General features: G+C 43.1%; 1 protein-coding gene across 2 annotated transcripts in view; it reads left to right on the top strand.

Annotated features, from left to right (window-relative positions):
• The window catches only part of LOC106589834 (dynein axonemal heavy chain 17), a 111,978-nt gene that overhangs the window by 58,578 nt on the left and 33,153 nt on the right, over window positions 1-20,247 (top strand). For both annotated transcript variants that reach the window (XM_014180222.2, XM_014180221.2), the window contains exons 55-61: window positions 1,870-2,130; window positions 3,976-4,193; window positions 4,350-4,557; window positions 17,862-17,977; window positions 18,241-18,433; window positions 19,489-19,724; window positions 19,824-19,946. In XM_014180222.2, coding sequence (XP_014035697.2) covers window positions 1,870-2,130; window positions 3,976-4,193; window positions 4,350-4,557; window positions 17,862-17,977; window positions 18,241-18,433; window positions 19,489-19,724; window positions 19,824-19,946 — 1,355 coding nt within the window. The remainder of the gene's footprint in view (window positions 1-1,869; window positions 2,131-3,975; window positions 4,194-4,349; window positions 4,558-17,861; window positions 17,978-18,240; window positions 18,434-19,488; window positions 19,725-19,823; window positions 19,947-20,247) is intronic.

Raw genomic sequence — 20,247 nt, 5'->3', positions numbered from 1 at the left:
TATGCTTAGGGTCATTGTCCTGCTGTAAGGTGAACCAGTCTCTAATCTCTGGAAGTCTGAAACAGGTTTCCCTCAAGAATTTCCCTGTATTTAGAGCCATCCATCATTCCTTCAATTCTGACCAGTTTCCCAGTCCCTGCCGATGAAAAACATCCCCACAGCACGATGCTGCTACCACCATGCTTCAATGTGAGGATGGTGTTCTCGGGGTGATGAGGTGTTGGGTTTGCGCCAGACATAGTGGTTTCCTTGATGGCCAAAAAGCTAAATTTTAGTCTCATCTGACCAGAGTACTTTCTTCCATATGTTTGGGGAGTCTCCCACATGCCTTTTGATGAACACCAAACATGTTTTTATGGCCACTCTTCCGTAAAGCCCAGCTCTGTGGAGTGTACGGCTTAAAGTGGTCCTAGGGACAGATACTCCAATCTCCACTGTGGAGCTTTGCAGCTCCTTCAGGGTTATCTTTGGTCATTTTGTTGCCTCTCTGATTAATTCCCTCCTTGCCTGGTCCGTGAGTTTTGGTGGGTGGCCTTCTCTTGGCAGGTTTGTTGTGGTGCCATATTCTTTCCAGTTTTTAATAATGGATTTAATGGTGCTCTGTGGGATGTTCAAAGTTTCTGATATTGTTTTATAACCCAACCCTGATCTGTACTTCTCCACAACTTTGTCCCTGACCTGTTTGTAGAGCTCCTTGGTCTTCATTGTGCCGCTTGCTTGGTGGTGCAGACTCCCCTTGCTTAGTGGTGCAGTCTCTGGGGCCTTTCAGAACAGGTGTATATATACTGAGATCATGTGACACTTAGATTGCACACAGGTGGACTTTATTTAACTAATTATGTGACTTCTGAAGGTAATTGGTTGCACCAGATCTTATTTAGGGACTTCATAGCAAAGGGCTGAATACATCTGCATGCACCACTTTTCCATTTTTTTTTTATATATAATTTTTTGAAACAAGTTCTTTTTTCCATTTCACTTCACCAATTTGGAATATTTTCTGTATGTCCATTACATGAAATCCAAATTAAAATTCCATTTAAATGATAGGTTGTAATGCAACAAAATAGGAAAAATGCCAAGGGGGGGTGAATTTTTTGCAAGGCATTGTACTTGGCTTGCTGACTAGCTGGGGTTGTGGGGTTAAGCAACGTTAGCTAAAGGAAAAATAGCAAGTTGCCTAGCTGCAAACATGTTTGTTAAAACCAGATGAAGTGTGCACAAGTATTAACTAAAGAATGTAAAGAACACATGTATGGCACAACAACTATTAGCTTTCTTACAATGTGAAAAAGTTTTCCACCAGCAGTTGTCTGTTGCCTTCTACTTTGTTCCATCGCCATTGTTTGCTATAAGGTGAGGGTGGTTGACTCGTGAAGAAACAAATAAATGTGTGGATGAAACATGAAATACTTTGTGGCCATAAGGATTATCTTGCAAGTTTTGACAACATTTTTGTTTGATTAGAGTTAGCAAGCTAGTCCCATGGGTGAACCCATGCTATGTCTTTGCTCTGCTAGCTATACGCCGAGTGCAGCAGGAAATGCTGGTGCGTTTATTTATTTTTACAAAAGCATGTAGAAAGCGGGTAAAATAAGTATTAAACGATATCATGACGTGCCTATGTCATATCGATATCAAACGAAATCGATATAATCGAATTATCGATATTGGTGCCCACCACTAGTCATTACTGTATTAGGCATTGATAACCCACCAAACTTTAATTTACCAATGAAGTTGACTAAGAACATATTCTCCTTTACACCAATGATGAACAACCTGCAGAAGAGTTGCACAGCGTTGTCTTCTGTCTCTGATGTGTGTGTCGTTGTGTTCTGTTCCTGATGTGTGTGTTCCCTCCACCAGGTGGATGATCTGAAGGCCAAGCTGGCCGTGCAGGAGGTGGAGCTCAAGCAGAAGAACGAGGATGCTGACAAGCTCATCGAGGTGGTCGGTGTGGAAACAGAGAAAGTGTCCAAGGAGAAGGTCATAGCCAACGATGAGGAGCTCAAAGTGCAAGTAATCGCCAAGAATGTGGGAGAGAAACAGAGGTCATGTGAAGAGGACTTGGCCAAAGCAGAACCTGCCCTGTTGGCTGCCCAGGAGGCTCTCAACACTCTCAACAAGGTCTGGATGTGTGTGGGGGTTCCTAAAATCCCCAAATGTCCCCACAAGGATAAAACAAGGAAAATTCTCCCTGGAGGGGACATTTCCCACGTCCCCATGAGGACAAAGGCTATTTTAAGTTTAGGGGTTTGGGTTAGAATTAGGGTTAGAATTAGAGTTGGGGTAAATGGTTAGTGGTTATAGTTAGGTTTAGGGAATTTGAATGGAAATTCATTTTAGGTCCCCACAAGGATAGAACATAACGTGTGTGTGTAAGTATGTATAGAGCTTTCAACACATTCTAGGATAGTTAACCTCTGGGAAATGTGGGACGCTAGCCAAATTCAAAACAACAAAAATCTCATAATTAAAATTCCTCAAACATACAAGTATTATACACCATTTTAAAGATGAACTTCTCATTGATCCAACCACAGTGTCCAATTTCAAAAAGGCTTTACGGAGAAAGCATTCCTTGCGATTATGTTAGGTCAGCGCCTAGTCACAAGAAAACATACAGCTATTTTCCAGCCAAAGAGAGGAGTCACAAAAAGCAGAAATAGAGATAAAATGAATCACTAACCTTTGATGATCTTCATCAGATGGCACTCATAGGACTTCATGTTACACAATACATGTATGTTTTGTTCGATAAAGTTCATATTTATATCCAAAAATCTCAGTTTACATTGGCGCGTTATGTTCAGTAATGTTTTGCCTCCAAAACATCCAGTGATTTTGCAGGGAGCCACATCAATTTACAGAAATACTCATCATAAACGTTGATATAACATATAAGTGTTTTACATAGAATTAAAGATACACTTCTCCTTAATGCAACCGCTGTGTCAGATTTCAAAAAAGCTTTACGGCAAAAGCACACCATGCCATAATCTGAGTACAGCGCTCAGACACCAAAACAAGCCGTACAGATACCCGCCATGTTGTGGAGTCAACAGAAGTCAGAAATAGTGTTATAAATATTCACTTACCTTTGATGATCTTCATCGGAATGCACTCCCAGGAATCCCAGTTCCACAATAAATGTTTGTTTTGTTCGATAAAGTTCATCTTTATGTCCAAATACCTCCATTTTGTTTGCGCGTTTAGTCCAGCATTCCAAATTCACAAAGCGCGCGCGTTTAGTCCAGACCAAAAGTCAAAATAGTTCCATTACAGTTCGTAGAAACATGTCAAACGATGTATAGAATCAATCTTTAGGATGTTTTTATCATAAATCTTCAATAATATTCCAACCGGACAATTCCTTTGTCTTCAGAAAGGAAAGGGAATGTGGCTTGCACTCACGGCTGTGCGCATGACTGAGCTCATGCCTTTCTGCCAGACACCTGATTCCAATAGCTCTTATTCTCTCCCCATTCACAGTAGAAGCCTGAAACGACATTCTAAAGACTGTTGACATCTAGTGGAAGCCTTGGGAAGTGCAATATGACCCCACAGAAACTGTATATTGGATAGGCAATCACTTGAAAAACTACAAACCTCAGATTTCCCACTTCCTGGTTGGATTTTTTCTCAGGTTTTTGCCGGCCATATGAGTTCTGTTATACTCACAGACATCATTCAAACAGTTTTAGAAACTTCAGAGTGTTTTCTATCCAAATCGAATTATATGCATATTCTAGCTTTTGGGCCTGAGTAGCAGGCAGTTTACTCTGGGCACCTCATTCATCCAAGCTACTCAATACTGCCCCCCTTTCCCAAAGAAGTTAACAAGATTAGTAGGAATCGAGCATTGAAACTACTGTAGTGAGCCTAAAATGCCGAAGAGTTTATTTATGTGTTGTTCAGCGAGTTAAGTGACTCTGTGTGTCATATAACCTGTCTGTTCCCGCTGTACTGCAGAACAACCTGACAGAGTTGAAGTCGTTTGGCTCACCTCCGGAGGCGGTGGTGAACGTGATGGGTGCTGTGATGATCCTGATGGCCCCCGGAGGGAAGGTGCCCAAAGACAAGAGCTGGAAGGCTGCCAAGAACACCATGGCCAAGGTGGACGCCTTCCTGGACGCCCTGATCAACTACAACAAGGAGAACATCCCTGACACCTGCATTAAGGCCTTCCAGTAAGAAACACAAACCTAGCTGACATCCAAACACTTTGGCTGATTCATCAGGAAATCTTTATTTCTCTGAAGATTTGAGTCCCTTTTCCCCTTATTTTCTTTTATATCTTGTTGATGATAGATTTTGTGTGTATCTTATTTTTATTCCCTGTGCAGGCCGTTTAAGAACGACCCCACGTTCGAGCCAGAATACATCCGCTCTAAGTCACTTGCAGCTGCAGGTCTGTGTTCGTGGTGCATCAACATTGTAATGTTCTACGAGGTGTACTGTGATGTGGAGCCCAAACGCCAGACTCTGGCCCAGGCCAATGCTGAGCTGGCCGCTGCCTTGGACAAACTCTCCATCATCAAGACCAAGATCAATGTGAGAGAATACAATAGAATTGTTACAAAACCGATTAACTAGCCTTCGCATATAGTTGCACTCGCTAAATCTAGGGGTCTTAGACCTAGTTAACTGGCCTGTAACCTGATTTAAGATGTGCATCTACAGTGAGCTTCAAAAGTATTGGGACAGTGACATTTTTTGGGGAACTCTTTACTCCAGCACTTTGGATTTGAAATGATACAATGACTAAAAGGTTAGAGTGCAGACTGTCAGTTTTAATTTGAGGGTATTTTCATCGATATCAGGTGAACTGTTTAGAAATTATAGCACTTTTTGGACATAATTCCCCCATTTTAGGGAACCAAAAGTATTTGGCGAATTCAATGATATAGGACCGATCGGCTCGATTTGAAATTGTGTTTTTTACATTGGATAAAAGGAGAGACTCAGAGCTAGGAAATGGCATATCATACACTACAGTTGAGGAACAATGGGAAAGTAATTTTGCTTTGAAAGTTGATAAACTTGTAACCTCACTTTTGAGAAAATGGCCCTATCTATGTTTTGGTACCTACTGGAGAGCTCTTCTTTGTCTACACCCATTCAGCATCGTTCACACCCTCTTAAAAGCTTTAGCCCCACCCATCTCTTTAAGGATTCACATGTGAGGCTATGTAGTAAACAACCAAAGATTTCAAGACTAAAGGCTGGCTTATACTATGGGTTTGTTCGTACATTTAATCTGGAGTGCCAGAGTGTGCTCTGGGTGTTCGTAAATTCAGAGCGTTTCGCCTCTCGGAGCGTTCAGAGCGCACACTGGACGCTCTGGCCGAAAAGTAGGGTTGGTCCGAGCGTTCTGACCCAACAACAGCAGTCAAGCACCCAAGCTAACTGGCTAACGTTGACTAGCCTGCTAGCTACTGCCAGACAAAAATGAGAGAACAGCTCACTCTGACCATTTTACTAGCCCTAGACCTGGTTAGGCTGTTTTTATGTTATCCAGAACGTTGGTGAATGCAACTGTGCTGCTGGCAACAATTTAATTATGCTTTTTTGCCAATGTCTACTGACACAGCCATATTCAACGGGTGTTGAGCGTTCGTAAATTCGTCAGTTATTCTGCGCTCTGGCACACTTTGATGAGAGTGCTCTGAAATCGGAGTAGATAGCCAGAGCGAATTTACCAGCTACGTCAAACAACAGTTGTCGCAGTGACATCATAAACATTCTATTGAAATAGTTACTTGCATAGTGGAGTCTGTTGTTTAGACATGTAGCTAGCTAGCTAAACAATGAACCATAATCCCAACTCATAACATTACTACCCTGCATGAATCTGCAGGTAGCTAACCAACCATGTTAGCTAGCTAACCTTAGGGTACAACTAGCAATGCAAATGGCTCTGAGATACAAATAATATTACTACACAGATCATACGCGTAACGTTAGCTAGCTAGCCAGCCAGCTAACGTTAGTTAGCTAGCTAACAGTACACTTTAACTTGAAATGAAAACGACTTTCTGATAAAATTAGAAAGGCGTAATATCTGAAAATATAGCTTGCTTGACTCTCTTACCCGTATACATGGATGAATGCTTCTCCCTCTCTTTGTCACGGTTGCCTTTAGTTTGAAGATGTAATCCGGAGACAGGTGTTTTATTAAACAGCCTTCTGTGTGTTCTCTTTTCGACTCCGTCTACATGTTTGCCATCAAACGTCAGAATTTTCTCCATCTCCTTTGTTATTATACTTTAATTCCATTGATTTCAAAACTCGGTCCTCCAGAAAGTGGAGAGCGACACTTATTCAGTTCTACTACGTGATATCTTTAAAAAAAAGCTGTGTTAGAAAGGATTACCTACACATATTGACCAGCTCATATTATAGACAGAAGGCGGACCAATCCAAACTCATCTCTCGGCATGTCCGGCCCACTCATTATCTCAGCCAATCATGTCTAGCGGGAAGGATGCTGGCTTTTTCCATGGCTAAACCAACTAGGCTCGTAATTTAACAATTGTATTTGCATTTACAGATGTCATACAAGTGTGTTATTAAGGCACATGAAAGTTCACATGTTCTAGAAGGCATTTCTGCCAAAAAACTTTCAAATGGCTCTCCTGTGAAGTAGTGACCCGCGACATACACCTAGTTTCCTGAAACGAGTCACATATGTGTATTAAAGTAGTCAAAGGTTTTGTGTTTGGTCCCATATTCTAAGCACGCAATGATTCTACAAACTTGTTGGATGCATTTGCTGTTTGTTTTTTCGTTGTGTTTCAGATTATTTTGTGCCCAATAGAAATGAATGGTAAGTAATGTATTGTGTCATTTTGGAATCACATTTATTGTAAATAATAACAATAGAATATGTCTAAACACTTCTACGTTAATGTGGATGCTACCATGATTACGGATAGTCCTGAATGAATCGTGAATCGTGTGATGAGTGAGAAACTTAGATGCACAAATATAATACACCCCCAAAATGCTAACCTCCCCTGTTATTGTAATAGTGAGAGGTTAGCAATGCGTGTCTTGGTGGTATGATATTTGTGCATCTGTAACTTTCTCACATCATTATTTTTGATTCATTTAGATTCACCTGATATGGATAAAATTAGCCTCAAATTAAAGCTGACAGTGCACTTTAATCTCATAGTCATTGGATCATTTTAAATCCAAAGTACTAGAGTACAGAGCCAAAACAACCCCGATTCTTTTGGAGCTCACAGTATGTGAGAAATCAGCGTATGTGCCAAGGTGTTGAATGTATGTACCCAGGAGACATCTACCTTACTTTAAAGGGCAGCTCCGCCACTTTTCAACCTCATATTCATTATCTCCAGCACCAGCCAGTGCTTTTCGGTCTTATGTTCCAAAATGAAATGGTGTTTTTGGCATTGGATAAAAGTACAGACTCAAAGCTTTAAAATATTATATCATACACTGCAACAATGTGAAAGTAATGCTGCTTTGAAAGTTGATCAAATAGTAACCCTACTTTTGAGGAATGGCCCTTGAAAGGTTTTTACACTTCTTTGTTCACACCTGTTATAAGCCTTAGCCCCATCCATCTCTTTAAAGATTCACATGTGAGGTAGTGTAGTAAACAACCAAAGATTTCAAGACTAAAAGTAGTGAAAGTAGTTGCCTATATTAAGGAAAAACTCCAGGTAAAAATACACTTTATAAAGACTGTAAGATCAATAAAAGTAGTGCTAATCATGTTGGTGGTAAATGAAATAATCAAAAGATGTTGTTTTTGCTTTATATACCAAGTGTTGTCACATGAGATGGCAGCAGCTTTGCGCCAACGTTTTTTGTGTTCTGGGTGGCGTCCTGGTAATGCTATTGCATTATCCTCTGCATAGTTGTTGAAGTTCACAACTCGCTGCAAATCCTCATGCTTCAGGTGTAACCTGTACTTGCTTGGGCCGGCACTCTTTTTGATAGGAGGCATTAGACCATTATCCTTGTATGACTGGTGGAGGAGAGTCAGGCGTGTTTTGCTGATGCTGAAAGACAAAATCGAGATACAAATATTGTATCATTATTAGATGAGGCTTACCCAGACACTCTAAATTGATGGGTCATGTGAAGAGATTATATAACCACCCCCCCAGCTACATCTAGCTAAGTGGATGGGTCTCTAAAATGTTTATCTGTTCACATGTTCAGGAAATACAATAGATGGCTGTAATCACCACCAGACACACCTAAGTTGATGGGTCATGTAATTATCTGGTGAAGTGGCGTCTTTTGTTTAGACATGTAGCTAGCTAGCTAAACAATTAACAATAATCCCAACCCATACAGTAATACAGTAGCAATATAAAACAGATTTTCATAGCTAGTCACCATGCATGAAATGAAATGTAGCATGAATCTGCCAGTAGCTAAAGCTAACCAACTAGGTTCGATGTTAGCTAGCTAGCTAACAGTAGGCTATAACTAGCAATGCAAACAGCTTTCTGAGATAGGAATAATATTACTACACAGATCATACATGTAGCTAGCGAGCCAGCCAGATAATGTTAGCTAGCTGCAGTGCCTCCAGAAAGTATTCACACCCCTCGACTTTTTCCACATTCTGTTGTCTTACAAAGTGGGATTAAAATGTATTTAATTGTCATTTTTTGTCAATGATCTACACAAAATACTCTGTAATGTCAAAGTGGATTTTTTTTAAACATTTGTAAAAATGTCATGAAAAATGAAACACTAATATATACTGCTCAAAAAAATAAAGGGAACACTTAAACAACACATCCTAGATCTGAATGAAAGAAATAATCTTATTAAATACTTTTTTTCTTTACATAGTTGAATGTGCTGACAACAAAATCACACAAAAATAATCAATGGAAATCCAATTTATCAACCCATGGAGGTCTGGATTTGGAGTCACACTCAAAATTAAAGTGGAAAACCACACTACAGGCTGATCCAACTTTGATGTAATGTCCTTAAAACAAGTCAAAATGAGGCTCAGTAGTGAGGCTCCACGTGCCTATGACCTCCCTACAATGTCTGGGCATGCTCCTGATGAGGTGGCGGATGGTCTCCTGAGGAATCTCCTCCCAGACCTGGACTAAAGCATCCGCCAACTCCTGGACAGTCTGTGGTGCAACGTGGCGTTGGTGGATGGAGCGAGACATGATGTCCCAGATGGGCTCAATTGGATTCAGGTCTTGGGAACGGGCGGGCCAGTCCATAGCATCAATGCCTTCCTCTTGCAGGAACTGCTGACACACTCCAGCCACATGAGGTCTAGCATTGTCTTGCATTAGGAGGAACCCAGGGCCAACCGCACCAGCATATGGTCTCACAAGGGGTCTGATGATCTCATCTCGGTACCTAATGGCAGTCAGGCTACCTCTGGCAAGCACATGGAGGGCTGTGCGGCCCCCCAAAGAAATGCTACCCCACACCATGACTGACCCACCGCCAAACCGGTCATGCTGGAGGATGTTGCAGGCAGCAGAACGTTCTCCACGGCGTCTCCAGACTCTGTCACGTCTGTCACGTGCTCAGTGTGAACCTGCTTTCATCTGTGAAGAGCACAGGGCGCCAGTGGCAAATTTGCCAATCCTGGTGTTCTCTGGCAAATGCCAAACGTCCTGCACGCTGTTGGGCTGTAAGCACAACCCCCACCTGTGGACGTCGGGCCCTCATACCACCCTCATGGAGTCTGTTTCTGACCGTTTGAGCAGACACATGCACATTTGTGGCCTGCAGGAGGTCATTTTGCAGGGCTCTGGCAGTGCTTTCCTCCTTGCACAAAGGCGGAGGTAGCGGTCCTGCTGCTGGGTTGTTGCCCTCCTACGGCCTCCTCCACGTCTCCTGATGTACTGGCCTGTCTCCTGGTAGCGCCTCCATGCTCTGGACACTACGCTGACAGACACAGCAAACCTTCTTGCCACAGCTCGCATTGATGTACCATCCTGGATGAGCTGCACTACCTGAGCCACTTGTGTGGGTTGTAGACTCCGTCTCATGCTATCACTAGAGTGAAAGCACCGCCAGCATTCAAAAGTGACCAAAACATCAGCCAGGAAGCATAGGAACTGAGAAGTGGTCTGTGGTCCCCACCTGCAGAACCACTCCTTTATTGGGGGTGTCTTGCTAATTGCCTATAATTTCCACCTGTTGTCTATTCCATTTGCACAACAGCATGTGAAATGTATTGTCAATCAGTGTTGCTTCCTAAGTGGACAGTTTGATTTCACAGAAGTGTGATTGACTTGGAGTTACATTGTGTTGTTTAAGTGTTCCCTTTATTTTTTTGAGCAGTGTATATTGATTAGGTAAGTATTTAACCCCCTGAGTCAATACATGTTAGAATCACCTTTGGCAGTGATGACAGCAGTGAGGCTTTCTGGATAAGTCTCTAAGAGCTTTCCACACCTGGATTGTGCAACATTTGCCCATCATTCTTTTCAAAATTCTTCAAGCTCAGTCAAATTGGTTGTTGATCATTGCTAGACAACAATTTTAAGGTCTTGTTATAGATTTTCAAGCAGATTTAAGTCAAAGCTGTAACTCGGAAATTCCCTGTCTTATTGGTTAGCAACTCCAGTGTAGATTTGGCCTTGTGTTTTAGCTTATTGTCCTGCTGAAATTCATCTCCCAAATTCTGGTGGAAAGCAGACCGAACCAGGTTTTCCTCTAGGATTTTGCCTGTGCTTAGCTCCATTACATTTCTTTGTATTTCATTTATTATTATACATTTTTTTACCACGTTTTTCTCCAAAAATTCGTGGTATCCAATTGGTAGTTACAGTCTTGTCTCATCACTGCAACTCCCGTACGGACTCGGGAGAGGCCGAGAGGTTGAAAGCCGTGCGTCCTCCGAAACACAACCCAACCAAGCCGCATTGCTTCTTGACACAATGCTCACTTAACCCGGAAGCCAGCCTCACCAATGTGTCGGAGGAAACACCGTACACCTGGCGACCATGTCAGCGTGCACTGCGCCCGGCCTGCCACAGGAGTCGCTAGTGCGCGATGGGACAAGGACATCCCTGCAGCACGTCGACGCCGGCCTCGGGGACAACCCGGAGGGCGAGGCGCAGGGCGATCCTGACGAAGACGGTGGAAATCCTGCAGTTCGCAGCCTCTCCGTCGTACTCCTGGGGCAGGGAGAGACGAATCCCACTGGAACCAGGTGGAAAAGGGGCGCTCAGAGAAGACCCCGGTTGGGCTGGTGGAGGCGCTGGAAGTACTCCCTGTCTCTCCCAGCGGTCCATAGTCCGGACAACACGGTCCAAAGCGGTGCCAAGATGGGGAAGCATTGCTGCGTGCTCCCGGACGCGCTCTTCCACCCCATAACCAGGGTACCTGCTCCTGCTGACTCCATACGGGGTCGGTGATTCTGTAAGGGTGCGTGCTGGTGGCAGGGAAGTTAGGCGCAGGAGATCGAACTTGGTATAAAACTGAGCAGTTTAATAAGTGCTCAAAAACTCCGAAAACCAAAATATACCAAATAATACAAGTGGGTACAAAACCCATCGCAAACCAGAACATATCTTGCACATAGCTTACAAACAAACAATCACCGACAAGGACAATGAGGGGGAACAGAGGGTTAAATACACAACATATAATGAATGGGATTGGAACCAGGTGTGATACAAGACAAAACCAAAGGAAAATGAAAAGCGGATCAGCGATGGCTAGAAGGTCGACGACTTCGACCGCCGAACGCCGCCCGAACAAGGAGAGGGACCAACTTTGGTGGAAGTTGTGACAGCTCAACTGAGGGTCCTTACAGATAATTGTATGTGTGGAGTACAGAGATGTGGTAGTCATTCAAAAATCATGCAACTTATTGTGTGACTTGTTAAGCACATTTTTACTCCTGAACTTTAAGCTTGCCATAACAAAGGGGTTGAATACTTATTGACTCAAGTCATTTCCGCTTATTATTAATTAAACATTTTGAAAAACATAATTCCACTTTGACATTATGGGTTATTGTGTGTAGGCCAGTGACAAAACATTGAAATTCAATCCATTTTAAATTCATGCTATGACACAACAGCATGTGGAAAAAGTCAAGGGGTGTGAATACTTTCTGAAGGCATTGTAGCTAGCTAGCTAGCTAACAGTACGCTTTAACTTGCAATGACAACGACTTTCTAAAATAATTTGAAACATAATATCTGAAAATGTAGCTACAATCTTATCCGTATACATGGATTAATCCCCTTAGTTTGAAAATGTAATCCGGAGACAGGTGTTTTATACAACAGCCTTCTGTGTTCTCTTTTCGACTCCCTCCTTATTTGCAATCAAAAGTCATAATTTTCTCCTTCTCATACTCCGCTTCTACTGGGCATTCCACTGATTTCAAAATAAATAAACTTCTTCCATGACAACAACACTGTTGATCTACATTTATTCCCCATCAGGGATTTCCTCATTGTCTGATTCATTTTCAGAGTCAGAGAGTCAGCATGGCACGGTCACCAGAAAGTAGTCCATCACAATTCTTCCCAGGGATGTTTGTCGATAGCACCTCCTAAATTCAGGGCAGCAATGTTGTTGAGGGAAGTAGAAACACTTTTGCAGTTCTCCGTGGCTATATCTTAAAAAAAACTGCAGTAGCAAGGATTATCTGAGCAGCTCATGTTATAGACAGAAGCCTGCAACATGGAAGACCAATCAGAATGTATCTCTCGGCATGCCCAGCCATTATCTCAGCCAATCATGGCTAGCAGGAAGGTTTCTGATTTTTTTCTGTGTCTAAACCAATTAGTCTCATAATTTAAATATTTTTTGTATTTACAGATGACACTATCGTTCAAAAGTCTGGGGTCACTTAGAAATGTCCTTGTTTTCCATGAAAACATACATGAAATTAGTTGCAAAAGGAATAGAAAATATAGTCAAGACGTTGACAAGGTTATAAATAATGATTTTTTATTTAAATAATAATTGTGTCCTTTAAACTTTGCTTTCGTCAAAGAATCCTCTATTTGCAGAAATTACAGCCTTGCAGACCTTTGGCATTCTAGTTGTCAGTTTGTTGAGGTAATCGGAAGAGATTTCACCCCATGCTTTCTGAAGCACCTCCCACAAGTTGTATTGGCTTGATGGACACTTCTTACGTACCATACGGTCAAGCTGCTCCCACAACAGCTCAGTAGGGTTGAGATCCGGTGACTGTGCTGGCCACTCCATTATTGACAGAATACCAGCTGACTGTTTCTTCCATAAATAGTTATTGCATAGTTTGGAGCTGTGCTTTGGGTCATTGTCCTGTTGTAGGAGGAAATTGGCTCCAATTAAGCGCTGTCCACAGAGTATGGCATGGCGTTGCAAAATGGAGTGATAGCCTTCCTTCTTCAAGATCCCTTTTACCCTGTACAAATCTCTCACTTTACCACCACCAAAGCAACCCCAGACCATCACATTGCCTCCACCATGCTTGACAGATGGCGTCAAGCACTCCTCCAGCATATTTTCATTTTCTCTGCGTCTCACGAATAATGTTCTTTGTGATCCGAACATCTCAAACTTAGATTCGTCTGACCATAACACTTTTTCCTAATCTTCCTCTGTCCAGTGTCTGTGTTCTTTTGCCCATCTTAATCTTGTCTTTTTATTGGCCAGTCTGAGATATGGCTTTTTCTTTGCAACTCTGCCTAGAAGGCCAGCATCCCGAAGTCGCCTCTTCACTGTTGACATTGAGACTGGTGTTTTGCAGGTACTATTTAATGACGCTGCCAGTTGAGGACTTGTGAGTCGTCTGTTTCTCAAACTAGACACTCTAATGTACTTATCCTCTTGCTCAGTTGTGCACCAGGGCCTCCTACCCCTCTTTCTATTCTGGTTAGAGCTAGTTTGCGCTGTTCTGTGAACGGCGTAGTACACAGCGTTGTACGAGATCTTCAGTTTCTTGGCAATTTCTCGCATGGAATAGCCTTCATTTCTCAGAACAAGAATAGACTGACGAGTTTCAGAAGAAAGGTCTTTGTTTCTGGCCATTTTGAGCCTGTAATCGAACCCACAAATGCTGATGTTCCAGATACTCAAGTAGTCTAAAGAAGGCCAGTTTTATTGCTTCTTTAATCAGGAGAACAGTTTTCAGCTGCGCTAACATAATTGCAAAAGGGTTTTCTAATGATCAATTAGCCTTTTAAAATGATAAACTTGGATTAGCTAACACAACGTGCCATTGGAACACAGGAGTGATTGTTGATGATAATGGGCCTCTGTACGCCTATGTAGATATTCCATAAAACATCAGCCGTTTCTTGCTACAATAGTCATTTACAACATTAACAATGTCTAAACTGTATTTCTGATCAAGTTGATGTTATTTTAATGGACAAAAAATGTGCTTTTCTTTAAAAAACAAGGACATTTTTAAGTGACCCCAAACTTTTGAACGGTAGTGTACAAGTTTGTTATTAAGGCAAAGTTCACGTTTTTTACTTTACTCTCCTGTGAAGAAGTGACGTCCGTAATGCAACCAGCATTCTGAAACGGGTCAGGTCACATATGTGAAAACGACACGTTTCTATGAGCTGTGGTTAAAAAGATAAGAAGAAAAGTTAAAAAAATTATTCTGTGATATCACAACATAGGATTAAAAGTATGAAAAACAGTGATTTTCGTACTTTCGTTTTTAGCCAGAGGGAGGGTATTTTCTTGCTCCCCACGTCACTGCGAATCTCATAGTGTTTGAAAATCACATAACTTTTTTAAACTTTTGATGTCATTGGGAATAACTTTTTAACTTTATATACTGCTCAAAAAAATAAAGGGAACACTTAAACAACACAATGTATCTCCAAGTCAATCACACTTCTGTGAAATCAAACTGTCCACTTAGGAAGCAACACTGATTGACAATAAATTTCACATGCTGTTGTGCAAATGGAATAGACAACAGGTGGAAATTATAGGCACTTAGCAAGACACCCCCAATAAAGGAGTGGTTCTGCAGGTGGTGACCAGAGACCACTTCTCAGTTCCTATGCTTCCTGGCTGATGTTTTGGTAACTTTTGAATGCTGGCGGTGCTTTCACTCTAGTGGTAGCATGAGACGGAGTCTACAACCCACACAAGTGGCTCAGGTAGTGCAGCTCATCCAGGATGGCACATCAATGCGAGCTGTGGCAAGAAGGTTTGCTGTGTCTGTCAGCGTAGTGTCCAGAGCATGGAGGCGCTACCAGGAGACAGGCCAGTACATCAGGAGACGTGGAGGAGGCCGTAGGAGGGCAACAACCCAGCAGCAGGACCGCTACCTCCACCTTTGTGCAAGGAGGAGCAGGAGGAGCACTGCCAGAGCCCTGCAAAATGACCTCCAGCAGGCCACAAATGTGCATGTGTATGCTCAAACGGTCAGAAACAGACTCCATGAGGGTGGTATGAGGGCCCGACGTCCACAGGTGGGGGTTGTGCTTACAGCCCAACACCGTGCAGGACGTTTGGCATTTGCCAGAGAACAAGATTGGCAAATTCGCCACTGGCGCCCTGTGCTCTTCACAGATGAAAGCAGGTTCACACTGAGCACATGTGACAGACGTGACAGAGTCTGGAGACGCCGTGGAGAACATTCTGCTGCCTGCAACATCCTCCAGCATGACCGGTTTGGCGGTGGGTCAGTCATGGTGTGGGGTGGCATTTCTTTGGGGGGCCGCACAGCCCTCCATGTGCTCGCCAGAGGTAGCCTGACTGCCATTAGGTACCGAGATGAGATCCTCAGACCCCTTGTGAGACCATATGCTGGTGCGGTTGGCCTGGGTTCCTCCTAATGCAAGACAATGCTAGACCTCATGTGGCTGGAGTGTGTCAGCAGTTCCTGCAAGAGGAAGGCATTGATGCTATGGACTGGCCCGCCCTTTCCCCAGATCTGAATCCAATTGAGCACATCTGGGACATCATGTCTCGCTCCATCCACCAACGCCACGCTGCACCACAGACTGTCCAGGAGTTGGCGGATGCTTTAGTCCAGGTCTGGGAGGAGATCCCTCAGGAGACCATCCGCCACCTCATCAGGAGCATGCCCAGGCGTTGTAGGGAGGTCATACAGGCACGTGGAGGCCACACACACTACTGAGCCTCATTTTGACTTGTTTTAAGGACATTACATCAAAGTTGGATCAGCCTGTAGTGTGGTTTTCCACTTTAATTTTGAGTGTGACTCCAAATCCATACCTCCATGGGTTGATAAATTTGATTTCCATTGATTCTTTTTGTGTGATGTTGTTGTCAGCACATTCAACTATGTAAAGAAAAAAATATTTAATAAGATTATTTCATTCATTCAGATCTAGGATGTGTTATTTTAGTGTTCCCTTTATTTTTTTGAGCAGTGTATATTTTTCTACAATACGTAGAAATGCACCATTTTCACATAGATTAACACTGGTTTGGTGCTGGTGATAATGAATATGAGGTTGAAAAGTGGCGGAGTTGCTCTTTAAGTCCAGGGCCAGCTCCCTCTTGACCTAGTGGTCGGCCAGTCCAAGTGGATTATTTGTTCATATGGTGACTAAATAAATATGTACAAAAAGGGAAAAATACAAAAAGGCATCTTACTGACAATCACCTTAATTGGCAGCACCTGGTGTGCTTTTCAAGGCTTCCTTCTAGCACAGCACTTGGACATGGTTGGTGTTGCCACCTGGGGGATGGAGTGTGGAAGTGTAACCTGGTAGAGTTTGTTGCCTAACTGTGTGCTAACACTGAACAACCTACTACATAACAGAACACAGTGTAAAAAAAACAAAATCTACTTATAAAAGTCCATGTAGCTTAAATATTCAAGTTGGCTAGACTTCAAATTGGGAAATTGTTGAGATGACATGGAATACTCCACTAACCCAATGATTAATGGCTCTGGAGGAGATGGCTGCCATTTTATGGGCTCCTAACCAATTATGCTATTGTGTGTGTTTTTTCACGTTATTTGTAACTTATTTTGTATATACTGTTTCTGCCACCATCTCTTATGGCCGAAAAAAGCTTATGGATATCAGAACAGCGATTACTCACCTTGTACTGGATGAAGATTTTCTATTTAACGAGTCAAAAGCAAAGGATTTACTCCAGACACTGGACAAGGCCCAAATCCCTGTCATTCGCATGAAGAAGAGACGGAGATATAGGGGTCATAGGTCGGGGTGCCTTATAAGAATCCGACGGCGAGTGGGTAACCCGCCTCTACCATCAGTCCTATTAACCAACGAGCAATCATTGGATAATAAACTGGATGACAAATAGAATTGTATTTTATTCGATTTTTGCTCAATGTGAGTTGAATTTGAAATCCTTTGCAACACAAATAGCTGAGTTGATCCCACAATAGAGTTTAGTTTGCTGAGACCCGCAACATAAAAATATTTATTATAGTTCATCCAACTTCAGACCTGTTGGCGTAATGGCTAAGGTATTGGTTTGACAGTTGCTGGACCAGGTCGGGGCTACCCATCGAATTCGCTACATTGGTCCATGGAGCTTAAATAATTCAGCTGATGATATCCTTGCATTGTTAAGTTGAGAGGACTAGAAATCAAATGTTGAGTCAACTTAAAAAATCAAGGCAATCAGCTGCAATACGATTTCTAGTTTACTCAACTTTGACAAATGTGTTGAGACAACTCAGGAATGTATGTTAGCAGAAATGTTCTTACACAAAGTTGAGTGAACTAGAAATCATATTGCAGCTGGTTTCCTTGATTTGCCTCAAGTTGACATAAACTTACAGTGTAGAATGGAATAATTCCATTGTGAAACAGAAATGTGCCTTGTTGCTGTCTTTCTATTCTCACCCTCCCGGTCTTATTATCCATGAAAGAGGGATGTTGTTGTCTTGTATTTAGCAACTGAATGCTAACCTGGCCAAACTGACGTCGGAGTTTGAGAAGGCCACATCGGACAAGCTGAGGTGTCAACAGGAAGCAGACGCCACCAATCAGACCATCTCCCTGGCCAACAGGTGACGTGCAGCTACAGTACAGTACAGTACAGCACAGCACAACAAAACACAACCACAGACACGGGATGACACTCACTGCCTGTGCCTTCCTGGTTAAATTCAAACTGTGTCTTTGAACATTTGATTCAGTTTAAGTATAGAGATGATATTTTAATATTTTTTGAATTTGAAATTATATCTTTGATTTAATAAGATTTAGTCTACCATCTTTGATAACTGTCATATTGACACATGTGGTGTGACTGTGTTTCTCTCTCTGGCAGGCTGGTGGGAGGTCTGGCCTCAGAGAAGGTGCGTTGGTCAGAGTCGGTGGCCCAGTTTAAGATCCAGGAGAAGACTCTGAGTGGTGACGTCATGCTCATCTCTGCCTTCGTCTCCTACGTGGGCTACTTCACCAAGAAGTACCGCATTGAACTCATGGACAAGTACTGGCTGCCCTACCTCAAAGAGCTCAAGGTACACCACACACTCCTAACACTACCTAAAAGAGCTCAAGGTACACCACACACCACACACTCCTAACACTACCTCAGAGAGTTCAAGGTACACCACACACTCCTAACACTACCTCAGAGAGTTCAAGGTACACCACACACTCCTAACACTACCTCAAATAGCTCAAGGTACACCACACACCAAACACCCCTAGCACTACCTCAGAGAGCTCAAGGTACACCACACACTCCTAACACTACCTCAGAGAGTTCAAGGTACACCACACACTCCTAACACTACCTAAGAGAGCTCAAGGTACACCACACACTCCTAACACTACCTCAGAGAGTTCAAGGTTCACTCGTAACACTACCTCAAAGAGCTCAAGGTACATGACACACTCCTAACACTACCTAAGAGAGCTCAAGGTACACCACACACTCCTAACACTACCTCAGAGTTCAAGGTACACCACACACTCCTAACACTACCGCAGAGAGTTCAAGGTTCACCACACACTCCTAACACTACCTCAGAGAGTTCAAGGTTCACTCGTAACACTACCTCAAAGAGCTCAAGGTACACCACACACTCCTAACACTACCTAAGAGAGTTCAAGGTTCACTCGTAACACTACCTCAAAGAGCTCAAGGTACACCACACACTCCTAACACTACCTCAGAGAGCTCAAGGTACACCACACACTCCTAACACTACCTCAGAGAGTTCAAGGTTCACCACACACTCCTAACACTACCTCAGAGAGTTCAAGGTACACCACACACTCCTAACAGTACCTCAGAGAGTTCAAGGTACTCCTAACACTACTTCAGAGAGTTCAAGGTACACCACACACTCCTGGCTCAGCACACAAACCATACGTCAGTAACAGAAACATCACAGTCAGACCCGGGTCACTGAATGAATAGAATGATAAATCAGTTCAACATGACTTAATCACCTGAAAGGAGATTGACTTGCATGAGTGTGTTATCAATTAAACATTTGCTAACCAGCAAAGTGATGCAGATGTAGTATACTGTAGTAATCTCCTGTTCCACTCCTCCTTCTCCCAGGTCCCCATCCCGATCACAGAGGGGCTGGACCCCCTGATGTTGCTGACAGATGACGCAGACATCGCTGCCTGGAGCAACCAGGGCTTGCCTAGTGACCGCATGTCCATTGAGAACGCCACTATCCTGTGCAACACGGAGCGCTGGCCGCTCATCGTGGATGCCCAGCTCCAGGGAATCAAGTGGATCAAAAGGAAATACGGAGACAACCTCAAAGTCATCCGGCTGGGACAGAAAGGGTCAGTCCTTCTCACACACAGTCCAGATAGAGTAGCCAGTGTGTGGTCTTGTAGACCAGGCATTGATATACTACCTATCCTGTGTGTGTGTGTGTGCAGGTACCTGGACAGCATCGAGAGCGCTGTGTCTAACGGAGACACTCTGCTGATAGAGAACATCAGTGAGAATGTAGAACCCGTCCTGGACCCTTTACTGGGCAGGAACACCATCAAGAAGGGCAAGTAAGTCACCACATCATCGCCTCTATATACCACTTACAGCCCTCTGACACCCCTCCCTGGGCCACTATGACTCCTCACAATGTCTGCATCCCATATTCCCTATTTAGTGCACTACTTTTGACCAGGTAGTAGTGCGATATATATTATTTTGACCAGTCAAAAATAGTCCACTGCTTAGGAATACGGTGCCATTTCGGACACACACAATGACTCCACATAGGGCAGGGGTGTCAAACTAATTTTCCTTGCGGACCACATTCGGTCTTCACTGAGGTCCGGAGGGCCACACCTAAAATGTATT

The sequence above is a fragment of the Salmo salar genome, chromosome ssa28, assembly GCF_905237065.1.
Source record: "Salmo salar chromosome ssa28, Ssal_v3.1, whole genome shotgun sequence".
NCBI lineage: Eukaryota > Metazoa > Chordata > Actinopteri > Salmoniformes > Salmonidae > Salmo > Salmo salar.
Note: the sequence above shows the minus strand (reverse complement) of the source record. Positions and strands in the feature narration are given on the sequence as shown.